This window comes from Schistocerca gregaria, chromosome 11 (assembly GCF_023897955.1).
Source record: "Schistocerca gregaria isolate iqSchGreg1 chromosome 11, iqSchGreg1.2, whole genome shotgun sequence".
NCBI classification, from domain to species: Eukaryota; Metazoa; Arthropoda; class Insecta; order Orthoptera; family Acrididae; genus Schistocerca; species Schistocerca gregaria.
In genome coordinates, this window is record NC_064930.1 from 53,582,018 (window position 1) to 53,601,247 (window position 19,230).

Below are 19,230 nucleotides of genomic sequence, written 5' to 3' on the forward strand. Positions count from 1 at the left end.
CCCAAAAAAAGCAGGTGTTGATAGATGTGAAAATTACTGAACTATCAGTTCAATAAGTCACAGCTACAAAATACTAACACGAATTCTTTACAGATGAATGGAAAAACTAGTAGAAGCCGACCTTGGCAAAGATCAGTTTGGATTCCGTAGAAATGTTGAACGGGTGAGGCACTCCTGACCCTACCTTAGAAGAAAGATTAAGGAAAGGCAAACCTACATTTCTAGCATTTGTAGACATAGAGAAAGCTTTTGACAATGTTGACTGGAATACTCTCTTTCAAATTCTGAAGGTGGCAGGGGTAAAATACAGGGAGCGAAAGGCTACTTACAATTTGTACAGAAACCAGATGGCAGTTATAAGAGTCAAAGGGCATGAAAGGGAAGCAGTGGTTGGGAAGGGAGTGAGACAGGGTTGTAGCCTCTCACCGATGTTATTCAATCTGTATATTGAACAAGCAATAAAGGAAACAAAAGAAAAATTCGGAGTAGGTATTAAAATCCATGGTGAAGAAATAAAAACTTTGAGGTTTGCTGATGACATTGTAATTCTGTCAGAGACAGCAAAGGACTTGGAAGAGCAGTTGAATGGAATGGACAGTGTCTTGAGAGGGGTATATAAGATGAACATCAACAACAGCAAAACGAGGATAACGGAATGTGGTTGAATTAAGTCGGGTGAGGCTGAGGGAATTAGGTTAGGAAATGAGGCACTTAAAAGTAGTAAATGGGTTTTACTATTTAGGGAGCAAAATAACTGAGGATGGTCGAAGTAGAGGGGATATAAAATGTACACTGGCAATGGCAAGGAAAGCGTTTCTGAAGAAGAGAAATTTGTTAACATCGAGTATAGATTTAAGTGTCAGGAAGTCGTTTCTGAAAGTATTTGTATGGAGTGTAGCCACGTATGGAAGTGAAATGTGGACGATAAATAGTTTGGACAAGAAGAGAATAGAAGCTTTCGAAATGTGGTGCTACAGAAGAATGCTGAAGATTAGATGGGTAGATCACATAACTAATGAGGAGGTATTGAATAGAATTTGGGAGAAGAGGAGTTTGTGGCACAACTTGACGAGAAGAAGAGACCGGTTGGTAGGAAATGTTCTGAGGCATCACGGAATCACCAATTTAGTATTGGAGGGCAGCGTGGAGGGTAAAAATCGTAGAGGGAGACCAAGAGATGAATACACTAAGCAGATTCAGAAGGATGTAGGCTGCTGTAGGTACTGGGAGATGATGAAGCTTGTACTGGATAGAGTAGCACGGAGAGCTGCATCAAACCAGTCTCAGGACTGAAGACCACAACAACAACAACAACAACAACAACAGCTTTACATCTGCCAGTACTTCGTCTCCTACCTACCAAACTTTACAGAAGCTCTCCTGCTAACAGATTTGTTTCACAGTATCTAGGATGAAGATGTGGTCATTGCTCTTATAGTATGCAGTTTAGAGTCCATGTTTAAAGACAACTTTTTCTTGTTTTGGTCCATACTACCATCTCCGAAGGCTTGTCAATGGTACATTATTTTTGAATCGCCTTGTACATATCATATCATGTAGTTGCTATTTATGAAATTTTTGTTTTCCATTTTTTCTGATATTTATTTGCACATTTATTGACATGTGGATTAAATAGTTTTCCACTAACATAATAATATGAAATAGTAATTTTGCACAGAGTTTGAACAGTGGATTCTGTGTAATGTTTAGAAGAGAAGTTCAGCATAACATGTGAGAGTTACATTCGTGGCCACCGTTTTGAGACTGTTTCACCAGTGTCGTGTACAGTTCCAGTACCTACCGCAGACAATTAAGTTAAACACTAGGCGTATAAAGTGCTTCACATCGTGGACAGATCCTGAAATTTAAACTTGAGAACAGGATGTGTAGACAGCAGATCTGCACAGTTGTGTGAATGGCATCCAGTGGGTACAAGAAGAATTGCCAGTGGGTACAAGAAGAATTGTCTTCAAGTGTATTACAGACTGGAAGTCTAATATACAGGTAAAATAAGATTCTCTCACCTTGTGGAATGTCATTTTATAGCACGAACTTGATAGATATGATGTGTGAACAGCGCAGTAGGCCGTTTGCCGGTCGGACGGTTTTTGCCGCTTTACGAATATACAGATTGTAGTGTCTGCCTTATAACGTATTGCATCGCAAACTAACAATTTGAAAACTACCTATCACGACTGTGAAGAGTCAAGTCGAAAGCTTTCTTCGAATTGTGCAGACTGAGACTCTGTGGTAACAAAATTAACTTCTTGCTGTGGGATCTGCAGCTTGTGGTCCAGTGGCTAGAGTTACTGCCTCTGGATCACGGGGTCCCGGGTTCGATTTCCGGCTAGGTTGGGTATTTTCTCTGACCGGGGACTGGGTGTTTGTGTCATCATCATCATCATCACCACCACCATCATCACCATTTGTGACAGTGGCTAGGTTGGACTGTGTAAAAATTGGGACTCTGTACGGGCACTAATAACCACGTAGCTGAGTGCCCCATCTTGCTGTGGTCTGACATACCATACAATGATAATCTGAAGGCTATAACATCCGGCCTGTGAAGCAAGACGTCTAACAAATGAACTGTTTCTGACATACATCACAGATTGTGTTATACGAAGTGCTTCTAGCCATCATCTGATACGAGATTACAAGATGAACTGTGACTAGAATTGTTAACAAGTAGTGTGATATAGGAAAACACCACGCTTGCTGGCTGGAGAAGCACGTCTGGCCTACACTGCCGACTTCAGAGGATACTGCACACACTGCAAGTTCCTGCTGCATCTTCAAATGGGCAGTCAGTATCAAGAGAACAATTATGGCAGCAGTTATTATGAGCATTAAATTCACATTTTCTAGTCTCTGTTTTTCTGATTTTACTGCTTATAGACACGTATTTGCTGTGTTTGTTTTACTCCTACATATTGCACAATTTTTTTAATTATACGTCACAAATTTGTGCTGTTTATTGCACTATGCTGATAAAATGTGCACCTCGAACAGTGTCTGCCATTATGCCAGTTGGCTACAGCCAAGCAGAAAACTGCAGCTGTGCTTTCTCTTATTAGACCGAGTGAAAACTTTGAATCTGACAGTTGCACGTTACATTGCAATTGTTTACATAAAAGTATTAGTCACGCTACGGTACTCTGAGCCATTAAGGGCTAGAGTCACAGATAGGCACGACAAAAAGACTATAGCGTCAGTTGCCCGAGTACGGACACGTGAGTCTGTCATTTAATTTGGCAAAGGCCTCGCTGGCCGAAAGCTAAATATGTGACGGTCTTTTAGTTGTGCCTATCTGCAACTCGGCATCTCTGCCGTTTGGTGAGTCGCAAATTTCCTTTTCGGAGTACTGTTACATTCCATCCTGTATTTCCACAGTTGCATTAAGTACTCGCTTATTTGTTGGGCGCAATATTTCATTAATTCTAGGAACAGTTCAATTTTCTCAGTTTTACCCATTGTCGAAATTACACACGAGATCTCGAGTACATTTCGGTCGAGACATACCACATTTCCTCCACTTTTATTAAATGAGCACAGTCATTTCTGGCAGGAGTAACATTAGAGATGGGGTTTTCCATTTTGTCATACAAGATGTACACAACGCATTTATGGAATTCACGGTTGTCTCATCGGCCCTCATCTAAAGACAGACACATGACAACACCAGCAGTGCCACAATAAAAGGTTAGCAATTAACAGCAACAGCCTTCCGTGCCAGTAATATTTCCTGGCCGTACCACAATACTGCCATTATTCCTACAAATTGGAACAATGTTAAGGGCAACACTATTGCAGCCACTCACTACTGGAAAATATGGGCTATGTAAACGCATCTTTAAGGAGTAAGACACCGATGATAACTTCGTGTTGAATAGTATGTAGGCAGAGCTTACATAAATGAAAGAAAGAGTGTTGTTTAGCATCCTGCTGATAACAGAGTCACTAAAAATGGAACAGAAGCACAGATTTGAAAAGGAAATTGGCTGTGCTTTTTCAAAGGAATAATCCCAGCATTCGCCTCAAATGATTTAGGGAACTCAGGGAAAACCTTAATCTAGACGGGCGGAAAGGGATCTGGATACGAACTCTGTGACTTGCTAATTAGCCACATCATTTGTTACCTTAAAGTAGCTGCCTCCTCACTCTCCACTGTGCAGATGTGGGCATTTATGCGACATCCACACAGCCTGCTCACACAATAATATGTCTCTTGCACAATACCAAGGGATGGTCACCAAGTTTTAATCATCAAAAGAAAAATCGTAGTTACGTAAATAATTTTTTTATGTGCCTGCTGGTTAATATCTGAGGTCCCAGTTGATGCTGAAATCCCAGCACCACAGAACCACAGCATACTGCCAGAGGAATCAAAATAAATTGGTGTAGCCTACCGGTAAAGTGGAGTATCGTGGCAATTCATTTCTGGCAGCAACAAAAAAGTGCAGTTGTGTCACACCAATCCAGGCAACTAAAGTAGTAATTCTACATTACAGGGAAGAGTTGGAAAAATAAAAGCTCTTCCCATTTAAGGTGAGCCCACACACGTCTCGTGGCGATAAGTCAGAGGAACAGAGTCGAGTACTGAGCTGTGGACAGTCTTCTGTTGTATTATGTGACCTGCAAACAGAACGGGAAGGAGACGGAACACCGTGGCGCACAACGTACTATTTGCCACATACTCTGCGATGTACCAAAGCAGACAGGAGGAGGAGGCCGTAAACTCTGTCGAGGACACACTGTGCGACCGTGTCGGAAACGCCGCACTACGCGCGGCGAGCTAGACCTCGTGAGAAGTACTCACCCAGTTCGTTGACAGCGAGGCTGTAGGACGAGCCGCAGTGGACGGAACGCACACCCCGCGACTGCGAGTCGAAGAACTTGATGAGTCGCGGGACCAGCTCGTCCTTCTGCTCGGCGTGTCCCAGGCGACCCAGCCCGCCCCAGCCCCACGAGAAGGCACGCTTCTTGCTGTCCACCGCCACCTGCGTACGTCGCAAAATAAAGACAATTTATTACCCTGGAGGACCCTCGCAGGCTGGCCCTCTCGGATTTTCTTCGTACATATACAATTTACAGGCAAACACCCAGGTACCAATTCTGCAGGACTGCACACTTCTCGAAAAAACATAACGTAGTAATCTAATAACAGTGAGCTTGTCAGTTTGAGCGTCTTCGAATATAATAATTCTAATTAAATTCTATATTTGTAAAATGTGAACATTCATGCCCAGGAATGTCACATGCCATGATCAGATGAATTTCTTACCAAACACACTGCTTTCTCTCTGCCTGTGGAGAACGTCTTTGAGGGAGTTCTTGATGCAATAATTTACCAACAGCTATATGTATTGTAGAAATTTTTTTTATTTTATGAACTTCTATGTGCTACCAGTTTTGGCATTACAGTGATGCCATCTTCAGGCCCTACTCGTCATAGTCGTAAAATCGCTATACGCGGAAGGAGCCATATAACGGATCCAGTTATATGGCTCCTTCCGTGTATAGTGATTTTACGACTATGACGAGTGGGGCTTGAAGATGGCATCACTGTAATACCGATACACACCTTTACACTCAGCAGTTGAAGTAATAGTCAATTTCTGCGTGCACATTTTGAAAACTTTAGCACAGTTCGCCATTGTCAGTTACTGTCTTCCACTGCTATGTACGTGTCATCTTCGGCATTGGAATTCGGATACCATTTAGTTTCATACCCTCCTCCTTTCGATTAAAATTATTACAGTGTTTAGTAATTTTCCCGGCATCTCTGTACAGCCTTTTTCAGTATCTGCTCGTACATGCCAGTACTCGCGTGTCATCAAATCTAAACTGTTTTGACAAGTGACCTCTCTCTTTCTCCCATTCTACAGTTGCCCTGCGCTGCTCTGTGTGTTTCTCAACTACTGTTGCACATTAGTTCTACAAAAGGAAGACCTTTGAATTTGATCATCCTATGAAGTTTTATAGGAACGAGTTTTTCCTTTTTCCAATATAATACAGAAAAAAAAGCAGTGCAATCCTGCAGTCTTGGAGGCACTATGCCCGAGAAACAAAATGTAGATATTTTTTAAAATACAATTAGCGCACAATTAGGGTTTGACTAATGAAAAGAAATTATGTGGTCATACAACAGCTGGTAAAAAATGTACAATTTATCTCAAAATTTGCAAGAATGACAGTTTGTACTATCATAATCAGTGGCACTAACAGGCAAAATGCTTACAAGTAGTGCAGCATCATTTGTGTTTCAGATGCTCTGAGGCAGTGGCATGGATAAGGGTAACCCGGGGATGGTGCAAGGGTCACTCAGCTGCCGGTTAGTGAGCAATGTCACATCTGATCGATAGAAACTATGCTGCTAAACAGTCACCTATTCGGTGGTTATCCCTGAGCTCCCCACGGTGAAATGCAGGTGATTGCCAGGCTCCGTAAGTGAGCAAACTGTACCAGCTGTGAGGGTCGTGGGATTCACACAGGTATCTGCATCTAGTCAGTGAAAGGCTGTCCCAAAGCCATTTCCAAAAACATAGCCCGAAGGATGCCGTGTGTTAGCAAAACCCGAAGGATGAACAGAAAAATTTTGTGACCTTAGGGCGCATGACTACAAGGGCCCCCACACGGGAGGAGTTCGCCATCGGAGACGCCAGTTTTGTGACTGACCCTAGCAGTTAACACATTCCAAAATCTGGCAACTGTGTGAAATGAACACCGTAACGACAGCGCAGACACTGTAGTGTGACTGAATTTTTGACCGCACAGCTGTCTTTACTGCTCGAGTCACATTAAGGTAGATTTTTTTAAAATACAATTGCAGAGCTTTTACACATTACAACTTTGTGAAAAAGAGTCCAAATTTTTATATTTCAAGTCGAATGAGCGGGGATCGGAGCAAAACTGCTGCGTGCACAGTGTCAGGAGCAGAGTATTGGCACACCTTTAGCTGATGGAGCTATACTGCTGTTTTGTTCTAACTTCTAGCAGCCATTACTAATAAAACTGTAAAAAGGAAAAGGATGTCCAAATGTACCTTGTGTAATGTTTCATTGCCATTTGAGTCTTACCTCGAAAGGTGGTCTGTTATTTGAATAAACGTGTAATATGACAATTTCCTTTATACTTGTGACATTAACTGTGAAAAAATTGAAAATAAATATTTTATTTATGAAATGACGGGATGACACTGTATGAGGAATTTACTGTCAGATTCCCAACTTGTTTCCGAGATGCATAAATATGTAAAAGAGTGAAGTAATTTATTTTTATCATGTTACAAGATTCACCAAATCAAAAGAGTATATAGAGGATTTTATTATCTGCACTTATAGAAATATCTGTATACATATAAAACACTAATAAAGTTTCAAATATTGTAAATGTTATTGAATAGAAAGTGGAAGTGATAGAGCAGTGTCAAAGAGAAATAAGTAAAAATAGAAAAAAAATGGTAAAAAAGGGGTAATTTAACAGGCTGAATGATATCTTAGGTAATAAGTATAAATTACGTTGCTGGTTAATGAGTTAGCAAAAAAGAATGAGAGCCTTATCTTACGTAATCGTTAAAACTGACAAAATACTTGGAAGCTAGTAATATTCCCAACTGGAAGATGTAAATCAGGAGAGCTCATACTTGAATACAGATATATAACTAAAAATATATACAGGAAGTATGTTACAACAGTACACAGTCACGAAAAGTAAAGCGATTCATTGCAATGCACATGGCTTTTTATCGGACAAGTCTTTGATGCACTCACAAAGCTAAACGTTGGGCAGCTGACCGTGTATGCATATGGTCTCGTTGTTCCACTCTGCTCTTTACTACGAGTCTAACTTGACAATTTGGGGATGTACAGTACATGAAATTCTGCACTGCACTTGGTAGCCAAACATCCTATTAACAGTGAATGACCCCTATCCTCCTGTTACATAATAACACTAGTGCCAAGTTTGTGCCACCAGTATGTAACTACTGTTAATATCTCGTGAATCGGTGTTCCACAGTTCACTTGTCAGATCAAACCATCTGCCGAGACTTTAGCCCGAGACCCTTCGCATCTCCTACGGGTAGAGCACTTCTACAAAACAACACACCGAACAGATCCACTCAGGTTTTACCGATCTGGTGGCTCTGTTAAGTTTCTGCTCGTCAGTCCTTCGACTTCCATCGACAGCTGACAGTCGCTTAAGCTCAACACTATCTTGTGCAGAACGAGCCCACAGAAACGAACTGCTTCATGACTGCACTCGCCAAACATCTTTTTCCTAAGCTCACTTTCACCTTTTCTGTATCGGTGATAAGGTTTTTTGATTAAGTTTTATCTTTGTTTGGAAATAAAATTATCCTACAGTGTTGAAAATATTGTGTTAAAATACTGTCCAAAAATGCTCAATCATTGCTTACAGCAGAATTTAAATGTCTGTAAACTTTACACAGGCAGTTTTACTGAAACATACACAAGGTTTCTGTACTATACTGTTTTATGCAAATATAGGCCAGACATTGTTGCTTGAATTTTGGCTCAAAACATCACAGTGCAGCCTATAATCAAGATTTTTCTCCTCAGACCATAAATATTCAATTTCAAAATGATATTTGCACATATCTTGTGAATTGAAATTAATACCACTTGAAGTTCTGCAGTTACTTTTGTAAGCCAGAAAAGACTTAAGAAAAAAAATAGCAGAAAAACTTACACTTTGTTTACAAATACAGTAGCTGCTGTTGAAAATAGAAACCATCACATCACTGCTTTTAAGCACCACATCTACATGTTAGCACATTGTGTTTTCCTGCTTATTTAGCTGTTTGCCTACAATGCAGCGCACCCGGGTTCTATTCCTGGCCGGGTTCTGTATTTTCTCCACTCGTGGACTGGGAGTTGTGGTGTCCTCATCATCAATTCATTATCACCAACGTGCAAGTCACCCAATGTGACGTCACCTGAAGTAAGACTTGTACCCGGCGGCTGAACTTCCCCAGATGGGCCCTCCCGGCCATCAATGCCACACAATCATTTCATTTTATTTACTGCAGTGCTGTTTGGCATAACAAAATAGATCAGTGTTTAGTCTGCATTCTGAATAAAATGTAAAATACAATTTTAAATAATAATAAAAAAACTGCATCGAAGATGAATTATGCACCGCTGGAAAGATATCAAACTGGTTTTGCATGCTTGCACAGATTTCGTGCAACTGTAGTTCCGTAAAGAGAGACATTTCATTGCAAAAATCACCCAGACCCATCTGTATGAAACTTTACATTCTGCTGGAGAAATTTTTATTTCACGTGTTTTTTGTAGCCTACAATTTGAACCATTTCAGTTGTAGCAACATATTCACATTTCCTGTTTTGAACTACAAAATTAAGCACCTTTGCACTTGAAATCTACTATGAGGGTTATCCAGGAACTAACACGTTTTGAAAAATAAAATTAACAACATGGAAAAACCAAATTTTACTACATACACTTAAAGGCATACTCTTATGATATTTTTCTATACATCCACTATTCAAACTGTGGCACTTATAGAAAATTCTGTGGTGCAGTATGATATCGTCTCTGTAGAAATCTGCCGCCTGGGATCGCTAACCACCAGTTTATACCAGCACGAAGTTTGACATCGGTACCAAACTGTCGTGTAGCGAGCCACGTCTTCATTACTAGGAAGAGGCGGTAATCATTTAGCACCAAATCCGAGCTGCATGTTGGACGATCTAACGCCTCTCATCCAAAATCCTGTAGGAGCTCTCTGATACAATTGACTGTGTACGGACACACGTCATCACGAAAGAACGAAACTTTTGCGCTAAGTTTTCCCTGACACTTCTTTTGTATCGCCCACCTTAACTTCGTCAGTGTCTGACAATACCTCTCAGAGTTAGCTGTTGCACCATGTTCAATTAAATCAACCAGAATCACTCCCTTAGAGTACAAAAACACAGTAGCGACTTCACCACCCCCCCCCCCCCCCCTAACAGCATTGGTAAGCACTTCCTCAGTTTCTTGGGATAATGTGTGTTTCCCCATTCCATCAACTACCACTTTGTTTCACAACTGCCACACTTCATCTGAGTCTCGTCCCCAGTTACGAAACCATCAATAATTTTATTACCATTTCTCCTGTAATCTCTATGAAGGTCAGTGCTGCAGCCAGTCTGTTTTTTGTGGCCTTCTGTTAGGATTTTGGGAACCCACCTAGCACAGAATTTGTGGTAACCAAGCTTGTCCACTGCAGTTTCACGTACCAAACTTTGTTATATGTTGCAAAAGTTCTGTAAACATGAGACGACGATTTTCACGAATTCTTTCGTCGATTTTCATACCAGGTTCATTACTCACAATGCTATGTCTGCCACTGTGATCCTCATCGTGAACACTGGCACAGATGTTTTCAAAAATCAATACTCAACTGCTTCATTCAGCTTTCACTCATTACCCCTTTCCCGAACACATTACGAACATCGCAATGAATTGCAACTGGTTTGCAGCTTTTTGGAACGAAACCCTAATCGAAGAAAGCATCTCACAAGTGGTGGGAATTTTTATTGCGACACACATTTTAACACATCACAGAAAGCAAAGAGAAAGACCACACGGTACTGTCACTGGACGTGTACCGAGCGTACGAACATTACAACACCACGATGGTGGCTGTAGCACCGCCGGCTCCCACGATAAGACGGAAATGTGTGTTACTTTCTGGATAGCCCTTGTATGTGCAATCTGTGTCCATTTAGTTGTATGGCCTACATTTGAGATTTACATTTTACTTTCTTGTGTCAAACGTTTATGTGCAACCTATATTTGCACAGATACTGTATATCCTTAGGTCTTGAGAATACAGGCAAGTAGTTAAGAGGCACAGTTCTGTGAGCATATCAGCCACCTTCTAGCAGGAACATAATGACAAATGGTGACAGAACGAAAGCTGTCACCGAAGAATGCCCGATTCAGAAACTCTAAACAAATCAGACCCGAATACCTGAGTGTTAGTGACAACTGGCTAATCCGCTGCTGTGCAGAGCCGGCTTACCGTGTGATTCGATCCGCAGCTGAAGTCTGTGATCTCCAACACCTCCACCGGTGTGACGTGCCCGTCCTTCGCCTTCTCGACATAGAAGACGATCCGTTTTGGAGATGTTTCGCAGTGGAAACCCAGCTTGTTGCTCGTAACAAAGTACTTCCCATCTGTATTGTGACCTAAGAAGGAAAAAAAAAAGAAAAAAAAAAGGTGACAAATGGCAGAAAATTTTGAAATATCGAGTTCAACAACCTTTCACATTGTAACACGTCAAAATAAAATTGCTACGATCATTTTCACATTAATTTGCTGCAATAACAAAACATTCTGAAAGCTCCCGTATTCTTCTCCGAGTGGCAATTTTTCGTGGTTGCCGTGTGAATACATGTAGTGCTTTGATGTATGAACTAGTTAGCCTTGCAGCATTTCCGTTATGGTCACCAAATGACATGCACGGATCTGATGGTGAAAAGTTAGAAATATGGGAAAAAGGCCAAAAATAAATTACTTTATTTACATTTCTGACAACTACACAGCAGATGCAGGAAATCCCAGAGACAACTGCATGGGCTCGATTTGACACTTCAGTCATATTGGGAGGAATGGAGGGGGGCATGGAGAGAGAGAGAGAGGGTGGGCAGGCAGCGGGAGGGGGCTGGGAGAGGGAGGTGGTCAGGTAGGGGGAAGGGGGCAGGTATGGGGAGGGGGGCAGGTAGGGGGAGGGGGGGCAGGTAGGGGGAGGGCAGGCAGGTAGGGGGAGGGCAGGCAGGTAGGGGGAGGGCAGGCAGGTAGGGGGAGGGCAGGCAGGTAGGGGTGGGGGGAGGGGGGCAGGTAGGGGTTGGGGGAAACAGTGCCGCGTGATTCACTGCAGCATTCTGCTGACTAACGTGTTCCCTGATGGAATATTTATCACGTGCGCTACCAGGGTTTTTCACCTTCCACCCCCCCCCCCCCCCCCCCCCCCACACACACACAAATATTTTCTTTGCTGGCATTGGAGCCATTTGACAGCAACAATTTATATTTTATTGTTATACGGTTCAGATTTCGCTGTATTTCATACCATCTTTTGACCTATAAATAAGTAAATAAGTTACTGTACTTGAAAATGGGCTATGGCTGAACTCTGGATCATATAACAATGAAATAAAAATTATTACTGTCAAAGGGCGGTAATACCATCAGAAGAAATTACATACGATCAGATTTTCAACATTAACGAGGTAAAGCAAATTGCACAAATGTTGCATGTAAAATATCGAATAAGGACATTACCTCTATTTTTTGTGCGGGAGAACGGAAACCCCAAGATCATTGTCATCTGTTTGGTCATCTCTCGTCACGACCACAGTCTTTGGTATCTTTGCTGCTGCTGTCCTGATCGTCTGATAAAGAGATGACAATATTATGAACAGATTCTTTTCTTACATCTTCTTCTATGTTTGATCTTGTAAGCTCTTTCCACACATGGTTCAGGACGTTCTTCCAATTTTCTGGTATTATTCGTGTGACAGCCCCTCTGTGTCTTGCAACAAAGGGTTTGTTTTGCTACGCAACTTCTGCATTTATTTTAGGCCCAGATGAGTTCAATTGCATTGTAATGGTAGTGGTACAGTGGAAGACTTTGTGCCTAATGTATCAATCAAATAATGCATCTTCTGTGTCTTGTCTTGTTTCACTAATTCCAGAACCTCTGCTTTCCATGTATTCTGTGCAAAGCCTATTTTATTATCTTTCAACCAGCTGACTATTTTGTCTCTCCCTGCAGCACGTGTTGATGCCTTATTTAATTGTTCAGAATGGTAAGGTGCATTATCCATTACAAAAACACTGCCAGAACACGTTTGGTAGTAAACAAGAAACAAACCGGTCTTTGAATGTATCTGCATTCATCTCCTCGTGGTAACTAACAGTGTTTTTTTTTAACTGAAACATCATAACACCAGGCACAAAACTGTTCATAGAGCCAGCACAAACTGCAATTAGTCACCCTTTCTTACCAGTTGGCACACTCTTAGTTCCTTAGCGCGTGTCGTCTGTCCATGCGACGGAACGTGCGTGACGCACACTGACCCATGTGCAACTCACACAGGAAATGACGTCTCCACGCTACAATGTCTCCGCGTTCCATTAATACCTTTTGTTCGTGCAATTTTTTTCAAAGCAATGGAGAAACTTGTCGTTCTGCCTGTGAACAAACCACTGTGCGACAGTGCTGCCATAAAACTTTTTAAGTGTCGAATACTCCTTCCCGCTGTAGTACATGTATATGTGTTGCCCGATATCTCTTCCTTGACTTTCCAGGCATCACAATATCAGGGCTCAAAGCTGAATGGGCAGCCTTTTTATCACCTGTGACACTCTTCACACACACACACACACACACACACACACACACACACACACACACACACACACACACACAACCTGAAGGTAACATGTGGTGCAACTGGACTGAAAGCAGCACTCACCCAGCACTACGGCAACACTGGGGCGTTGGCAGGGTAACGTAAAAAATAGCTTACAATCTGACCGGTCGTCATTTATGCGTGAAGCACACGAGCCAAGGCCACGTCAACTGTCAGAGCTCTTCTCTCACTGTATGGAGTATAGTTCTCTACATTTCTGATCCATGAAATGCCTTAAGGAAATCATTTTTAAATGCTGTACGTGACTGATTGAGAGGGTTACGGTACTAAACGGCAAGGACACCAGTCCTGCAATTCCGAAGTTACAAACGGAAGAGAAAGGTAAAGGTGGAGAGGAGTTAAACTGCAAAATGAGGAAGTTAAAACACATAGTAGAAGGTGTGAAAGGGTCGTCCAAATCTATGAATTGGGATAAACAGAGGGCTTTGAAAGGAGGATTGGCTACGGGTCCCTGATCGAGAAAATATGAAGAGAGGCTCCACCGCAACCATCCTACCCCTGATCCAGTCGTGAAGCAAAACCTTACATCTGAAACCACTTTCACAGAGGAAACTGGCCCAGTTCAACCAGCCGTGAATTGTCTGCTAATATTAAATGTAAGGAATCTGGAAGACTATACTTAGTACAAAGAACCAAAAGAAGGGGACATTCCACTAATATACGTGATATCGCCAGAGTGGCTCCACAACCACATTGTGGGGGTGGTTTGTTACACAAGAGGAAGCGACGAGTGAGCCCGGTACAGCCACTGTGTAGATGGCATAAGACAGTGGATGCCTCCTGAGATGAGTGGAAGGAAGGGAGCCAAATTGCAGTAGTCTTCTTGGCTGTGCAGAGTTTATTACTGAGAGCCATAGAGCACTATATATCGTTTCACTTTTGGGCAAGGAGAGATTTGACGTAAATCCCCATATATACAGCTGGAATAGCCAAATTGTCAGCCAATTAATTCCCTGGGATGCGCACAACTTGGGACGCAAAGAGAGGCCACTGAGCAGCCAGCATAGCCAAGGGCAGAGACCAAAGGGTGATGAGAGTAGCATCAGTCGACAGCTGCAGGCTACTCATCGATTCGGTACAAATTAAAACACTGGAGGGAGGTCTTTCTGAATACGTGATGTTCTAGGCCAGTAGGAGATGTGAAAGTGTATCCCGGCTCATCTATCATCTTAGAACCATCCATGTAGAAGATGGTGGCAGCCTGAAACACTGCAAAGATGGCACGTACAAGATGCCAGAAATCACAGGGGCAACAGAGACCATGGAACAGGTCGGTCCTAATCCGTGGTCTAAGCACCATCAATGTGAGGAAAGAAGGAGGAGGGGGAGGGGGAGGGGGGGGGGGAGATACACGAGATGCATGACGCATTCTAGTTAGTGGAGATGGTGATCGCTACAGGGGGGAAGTGAGGCGCATTCCAACTGGCAATCTCACCCAACAAGGGCAGTTATCAGGAGGGAGACACCCCTCATTTGCAAAGTGGACAGGGAACACAGGGTGGTCAGCAAATGGCGATTGTGTAAGAAACAAGGAGTTCGCTCCATTGTATTTGTAAAAAGGGAATTCCTGCTTCTGAGAAGAGACTTGCTGGAACTAGTGCAAAAGGCACCGATAGCCAGACGCATCCAAAAATGAACAGGGTCAAGTATTTGCAGAGTGGAAGGAGCTGCTGAGTCATAAACCTGACTGCCACAACCTAGTATGAGCAAGACTACAGCATCGTAAAGATGGAGAAAAGTGAACAGTCTGCACCCCAATATGCGTGGGCCAGGAGGCAGACAGCATTAAGTTTCCACAGGCATGTAGTATTTTGGTGGCGAATATGAGGCAGTCGTATCAGATCTTTATAAAAAATGAGGCCCTAGAAACAGGATGTGCTACAACATCAAGGATCTGGTCGTCTAAATAAAGTTCTGCATCGAGCATCGGGCCTACTGTGGGTAGACGACAAAACTGCATAACCCGTGTTTGGGAGGGAGATAACTGGAAGCCACGGGAGGTGGCCCGCACAGAGGCCCGTCGTACGGTGCCTCGGAGCCGGTGCTCGTCAGATGCTACCGAGTGGGAGCTGAGCCGGATGCAAAAATTGTTAACGTATGACATCTGGACAACCACGGGCCTGACAGCTTACAAGCTATGAGGAAGAGTGTGACACTTAACACAGAATCCTGTGGGATACTGTTCTCCCAAATCTGAGGGGCGCTGTGTGAAGTGCCAACTCGAACTTTAAAGATCTGGTGAGGTGAACACTCGCGGATAAAAATCAATAGGGGGTCACGGAGCCCCGGTCGAGGATGGTAATTAAAATGTGATGGCTCTAAGCCATATCGTATGCGTTATGTAGGTCATAAAGTTAGTAAAAGCCTGTCTGGTCCTGTTTCCAATCTGAGTAAATGGCCAGTTGCAGAGCGTTCTTCCCGGAAGCCACACTGATATGGAGACAAAAGTCCCCGAGATTCCAGTACCCAACAAAATCTGAAGCTAAGCATCCTCTTGTGCAGTTTACAAAGGACATTTGTCAGGCTAATCGGGCAGTAGCTGTAGAGAGACGCTGGGTTCTTCCTGGGCTTAAGGACAGGAATAATTATACTGTCTCGTCATTGCTACGGGAAAGCACCCCTGAGCCAATCGCGATTTAAGACCCTGAGGAGATGTTGCCTCTGTGTAACATCCAAGTATTGGATCATCTAGTTGTGGATGGAATCTGGACCTGGGGCCTTGTCACATGAAGAGATAAGAGCCTGCAAGAATTCCCATTTGGTGATTTCCTGTCAGAGAGATCACAGTTTGTAGTAATTGACAGAAAGCTATCGAGTAAAACAGAAGTGATTTCTCACGTTCCCCAAGGTAGTGTTAAAAGTCCTCTGCTGTTTGTTCTCTATAAATGATTTAGGAGACAACCTGAGCAGCTGTATCAGGTTTTTTTTGTAGATAACGCAGTTGTTAATCTCTAGTGAAGTCATCAGAAGATCAAACCAATGCAAAATGATTTAGAAAAGATATCTATATGGTACAAAAATTGGTAATGACCCTAAATAATGAAAAGTGTCATTCACACAAGTGCTAAGAGGAATCTGTTAAACTTTCGTTACACAATAAAACAGCCAAATGTAAGAAATTACAGTTACTAACAACTTACACAGCAAGGAACAAATAGAAAATGCTTTTGGGAAGACGAACCGAAGATTGTGTTTTATTGGCAGAACACTTAGAAAATGCAACAGCTCCACTACAGAGACTGCTTTCTCTACACTTGTCTGTCCTCTTTTGGAGTGATCTCAGATCCTTACAAGAAAGTATTAATGGAGTACGTTGAGAAAGTTTAAAGAAGATCAACACGTTTTCTATTATTGCGAAATAGGGGGAGAGTCACTGACATGACAAGATTTGAGGGACATCACTAAAACGAAGACTTTTTTGGTACTAGCAGAATCTTCTTACAAAATTTCAGTCACCTACTTTCTCTTTCAAATGCAAAGATATTTTACTGATGCTGACCTACATAGGGAGAAATAATCATCATAATAAAATAAAGAAACATCAGAACTCACACGGAAAGATAGGTCTCCCCCCCCCCCCCCCCCCCCCCCGCTCTATTTCAGTTTGGAATAATAGAAAATTACTGTAAAGTGATCTGATGAACCCTCTGCCTGGCACTTAAGTGGGAGTTTCAGAGTATCCATGCTGCAGAGTGAAAATCTCATTCTGGAAACATCACCCAGGCTGTGGCTAAGCCATGTCTCTGCAATATCCTTTTTTCAGGAGTGCTAGTTCTGCAGGGTTCGCTTCTGTAAAGTTTGGAAGGTAGGAGGCGAGGTACTGGCAGAAGTAAAGCTGTGAGACCGGACGCGAGTCGTGCTTGGGTAGCTCAGATGGTAGAGCACTTGCCCGCAAAAGGCAAAGGTCCCGAGTTCGAGTCTTGGTCCGGCACACAGTTTTAATCTGCCAGGAAGTTTCATATCAGCACACACTCTGCTGCCGAGTGAAAATCTCATTCTGTGTCCATGTAGATGTATATTTAGAAGTCTGACAGTTAACTTTGAACTGCATCAATTTGTAATACTTTGCAAACAGTCGTCATACAAGATGTTCTACAGCTGTACAAATTTGAAGAATGTATGTACATCTTCACAGAGGGACTTCGGTACCTCACCATACACAGATAGGACAATTTCTATATCCGACACTGACCAAACTTCACAGGAAATGAAGTCCACGAAAGGAAGAAAGAAGATATCGAGTGTGGAGGCACACTCCAGAACAGATAGTCAGTAATTTCTGACCTGTACACACCAGTATCTGAACTGTTACAGGAAATTCCCCCTCTGAATATTTATCAATACAGCAGGGAACGTCCGACAACATACCTTAGTTTTAATCTGCAGACTTATTATCTAATACTGCAGTAGCAGTCCTACAATATGGTGAAATACTTTGAGTTAATATTACATTTTAAGACTTTTATGTAGAAATAACCTCAGTTACAGAAACCTGCAATACATACATTTTCACAGCCTGTCGTCTGTTTGACAGAACAGATTTTGCCTCTAAACATTTTACAGCAAATAGTGAAATTGTTTGTGATTTACTTACCCAGCTGGCCATACTCGGGACATCCAAACGAGTGGAGCACACCCTTGCAGTCCAGTACGACGCTGAACTCGCCCCCGCAGCAAACTTTCACCACCGGAGGGCCTTTGTAGCTCAGCTGCAGACAGCGACAAATCAGTACACAACTGAGACCACCGTACAGTAATCCGAGAAAGACAAAAGAGTAAGAAGTCGAGCAGGAGGCACACAGTTGGGATAATTCGGGCATAACGAAACGACATTTTTAAGTTTAATGGCTTATAGCTTATTCGTGATACAGGTTTCCTGCCCATTGTTTGTATGTTAGCAATGTGACCCTCTATAATCGTTCTACCGTGTCTACAAGTACGATGACTCTTTCTTATCATAATAAAACGACCCCGAGTTGAACTCTACCCAATTTATTCTGCAGATGGGGTAATTTGTGTACAGAGTGTACTATTCAAGTAATACATATTTAAACGTTCTATTATGCTACAATTACCACAACCACAGGAGAGAGCATGTCCACGAAACCCGTGACAAAGTACAAATATTTAAGTTTCCAAAAAGTTTGGTGAAAAATCAATAATGCGAATTACATGACAAGATAAACAGGTAATTCTACTTCACACTATTCACGTACATTTTAAATAATTAAGATCAGGTTCAAAAAATACTTGAACTATTTTTCCTAATCAATCGATGGAAAAATGTAGCAAGGACTATTCCCCAAGCATCTGGTTTAACTTGTGTGGATCTTGTGCTGTTACCTGTCCCCAGAACTCATTCACTATCTACAACATTCAATTCGTTAATGCACTGAAACCCACGATCCGACCATTATTTCTGAATCTGAGTAAATTCTTGGTGTACAACCGAGGATTCTTTTTCCTCATCACTAGACCTAGCAAAGACTGCTGAAGTGTTTTTATGCAATGTTGAATTTTTTAGCAGCAGCATACACTGACACTACCTTTTTCACTACATTTCTGACCTCAAGATCACTCGAATCGTACGTGGATGTCCTCTTCGCAACATACGATCGTGCCACGATCTGGAAAGGACAACTGAGACAAATGTCCACCCTAACCTACAATTACACCCAAATTACCTCACATTCTTAATTTTAAATTATTAAGAAACTATCAATGATATATTACTATCTTAATTATAAGTATTAAACAT

The 19,230-nt window shown here is 42.2% G+C and overlaps 1 protein-coding gene across 1 annotated transcript in view; it reads right to left on the minus strand.

The window, feature by feature from the left end:
- LOC126295278 (protein RCC2) overlaps positions 1–19,230 on the minus strand; it is a 68,414-nt gene that overhangs the window by 24,072 nt on the left and 25,112 nt on the right. The window contains exons 5-7 of the mRNA XM_049987707.1: positions 18,067–18,181; positions 11,056–11,222; positions 4,820–5,000 (exon numbers count right to left, since the gene is read on the minus strand). Of these exons, the coding sequence (XP_049843664.1) occupies positions 4,820–5,000; positions 11,056–11,222; positions 18,067–18,181 (463 nt within the window). The remainder of the gene's footprint in view (positions 1–4,819; positions 5,001–11,055; positions 11,223–18,066; positions 18,182–19,230) is intronic.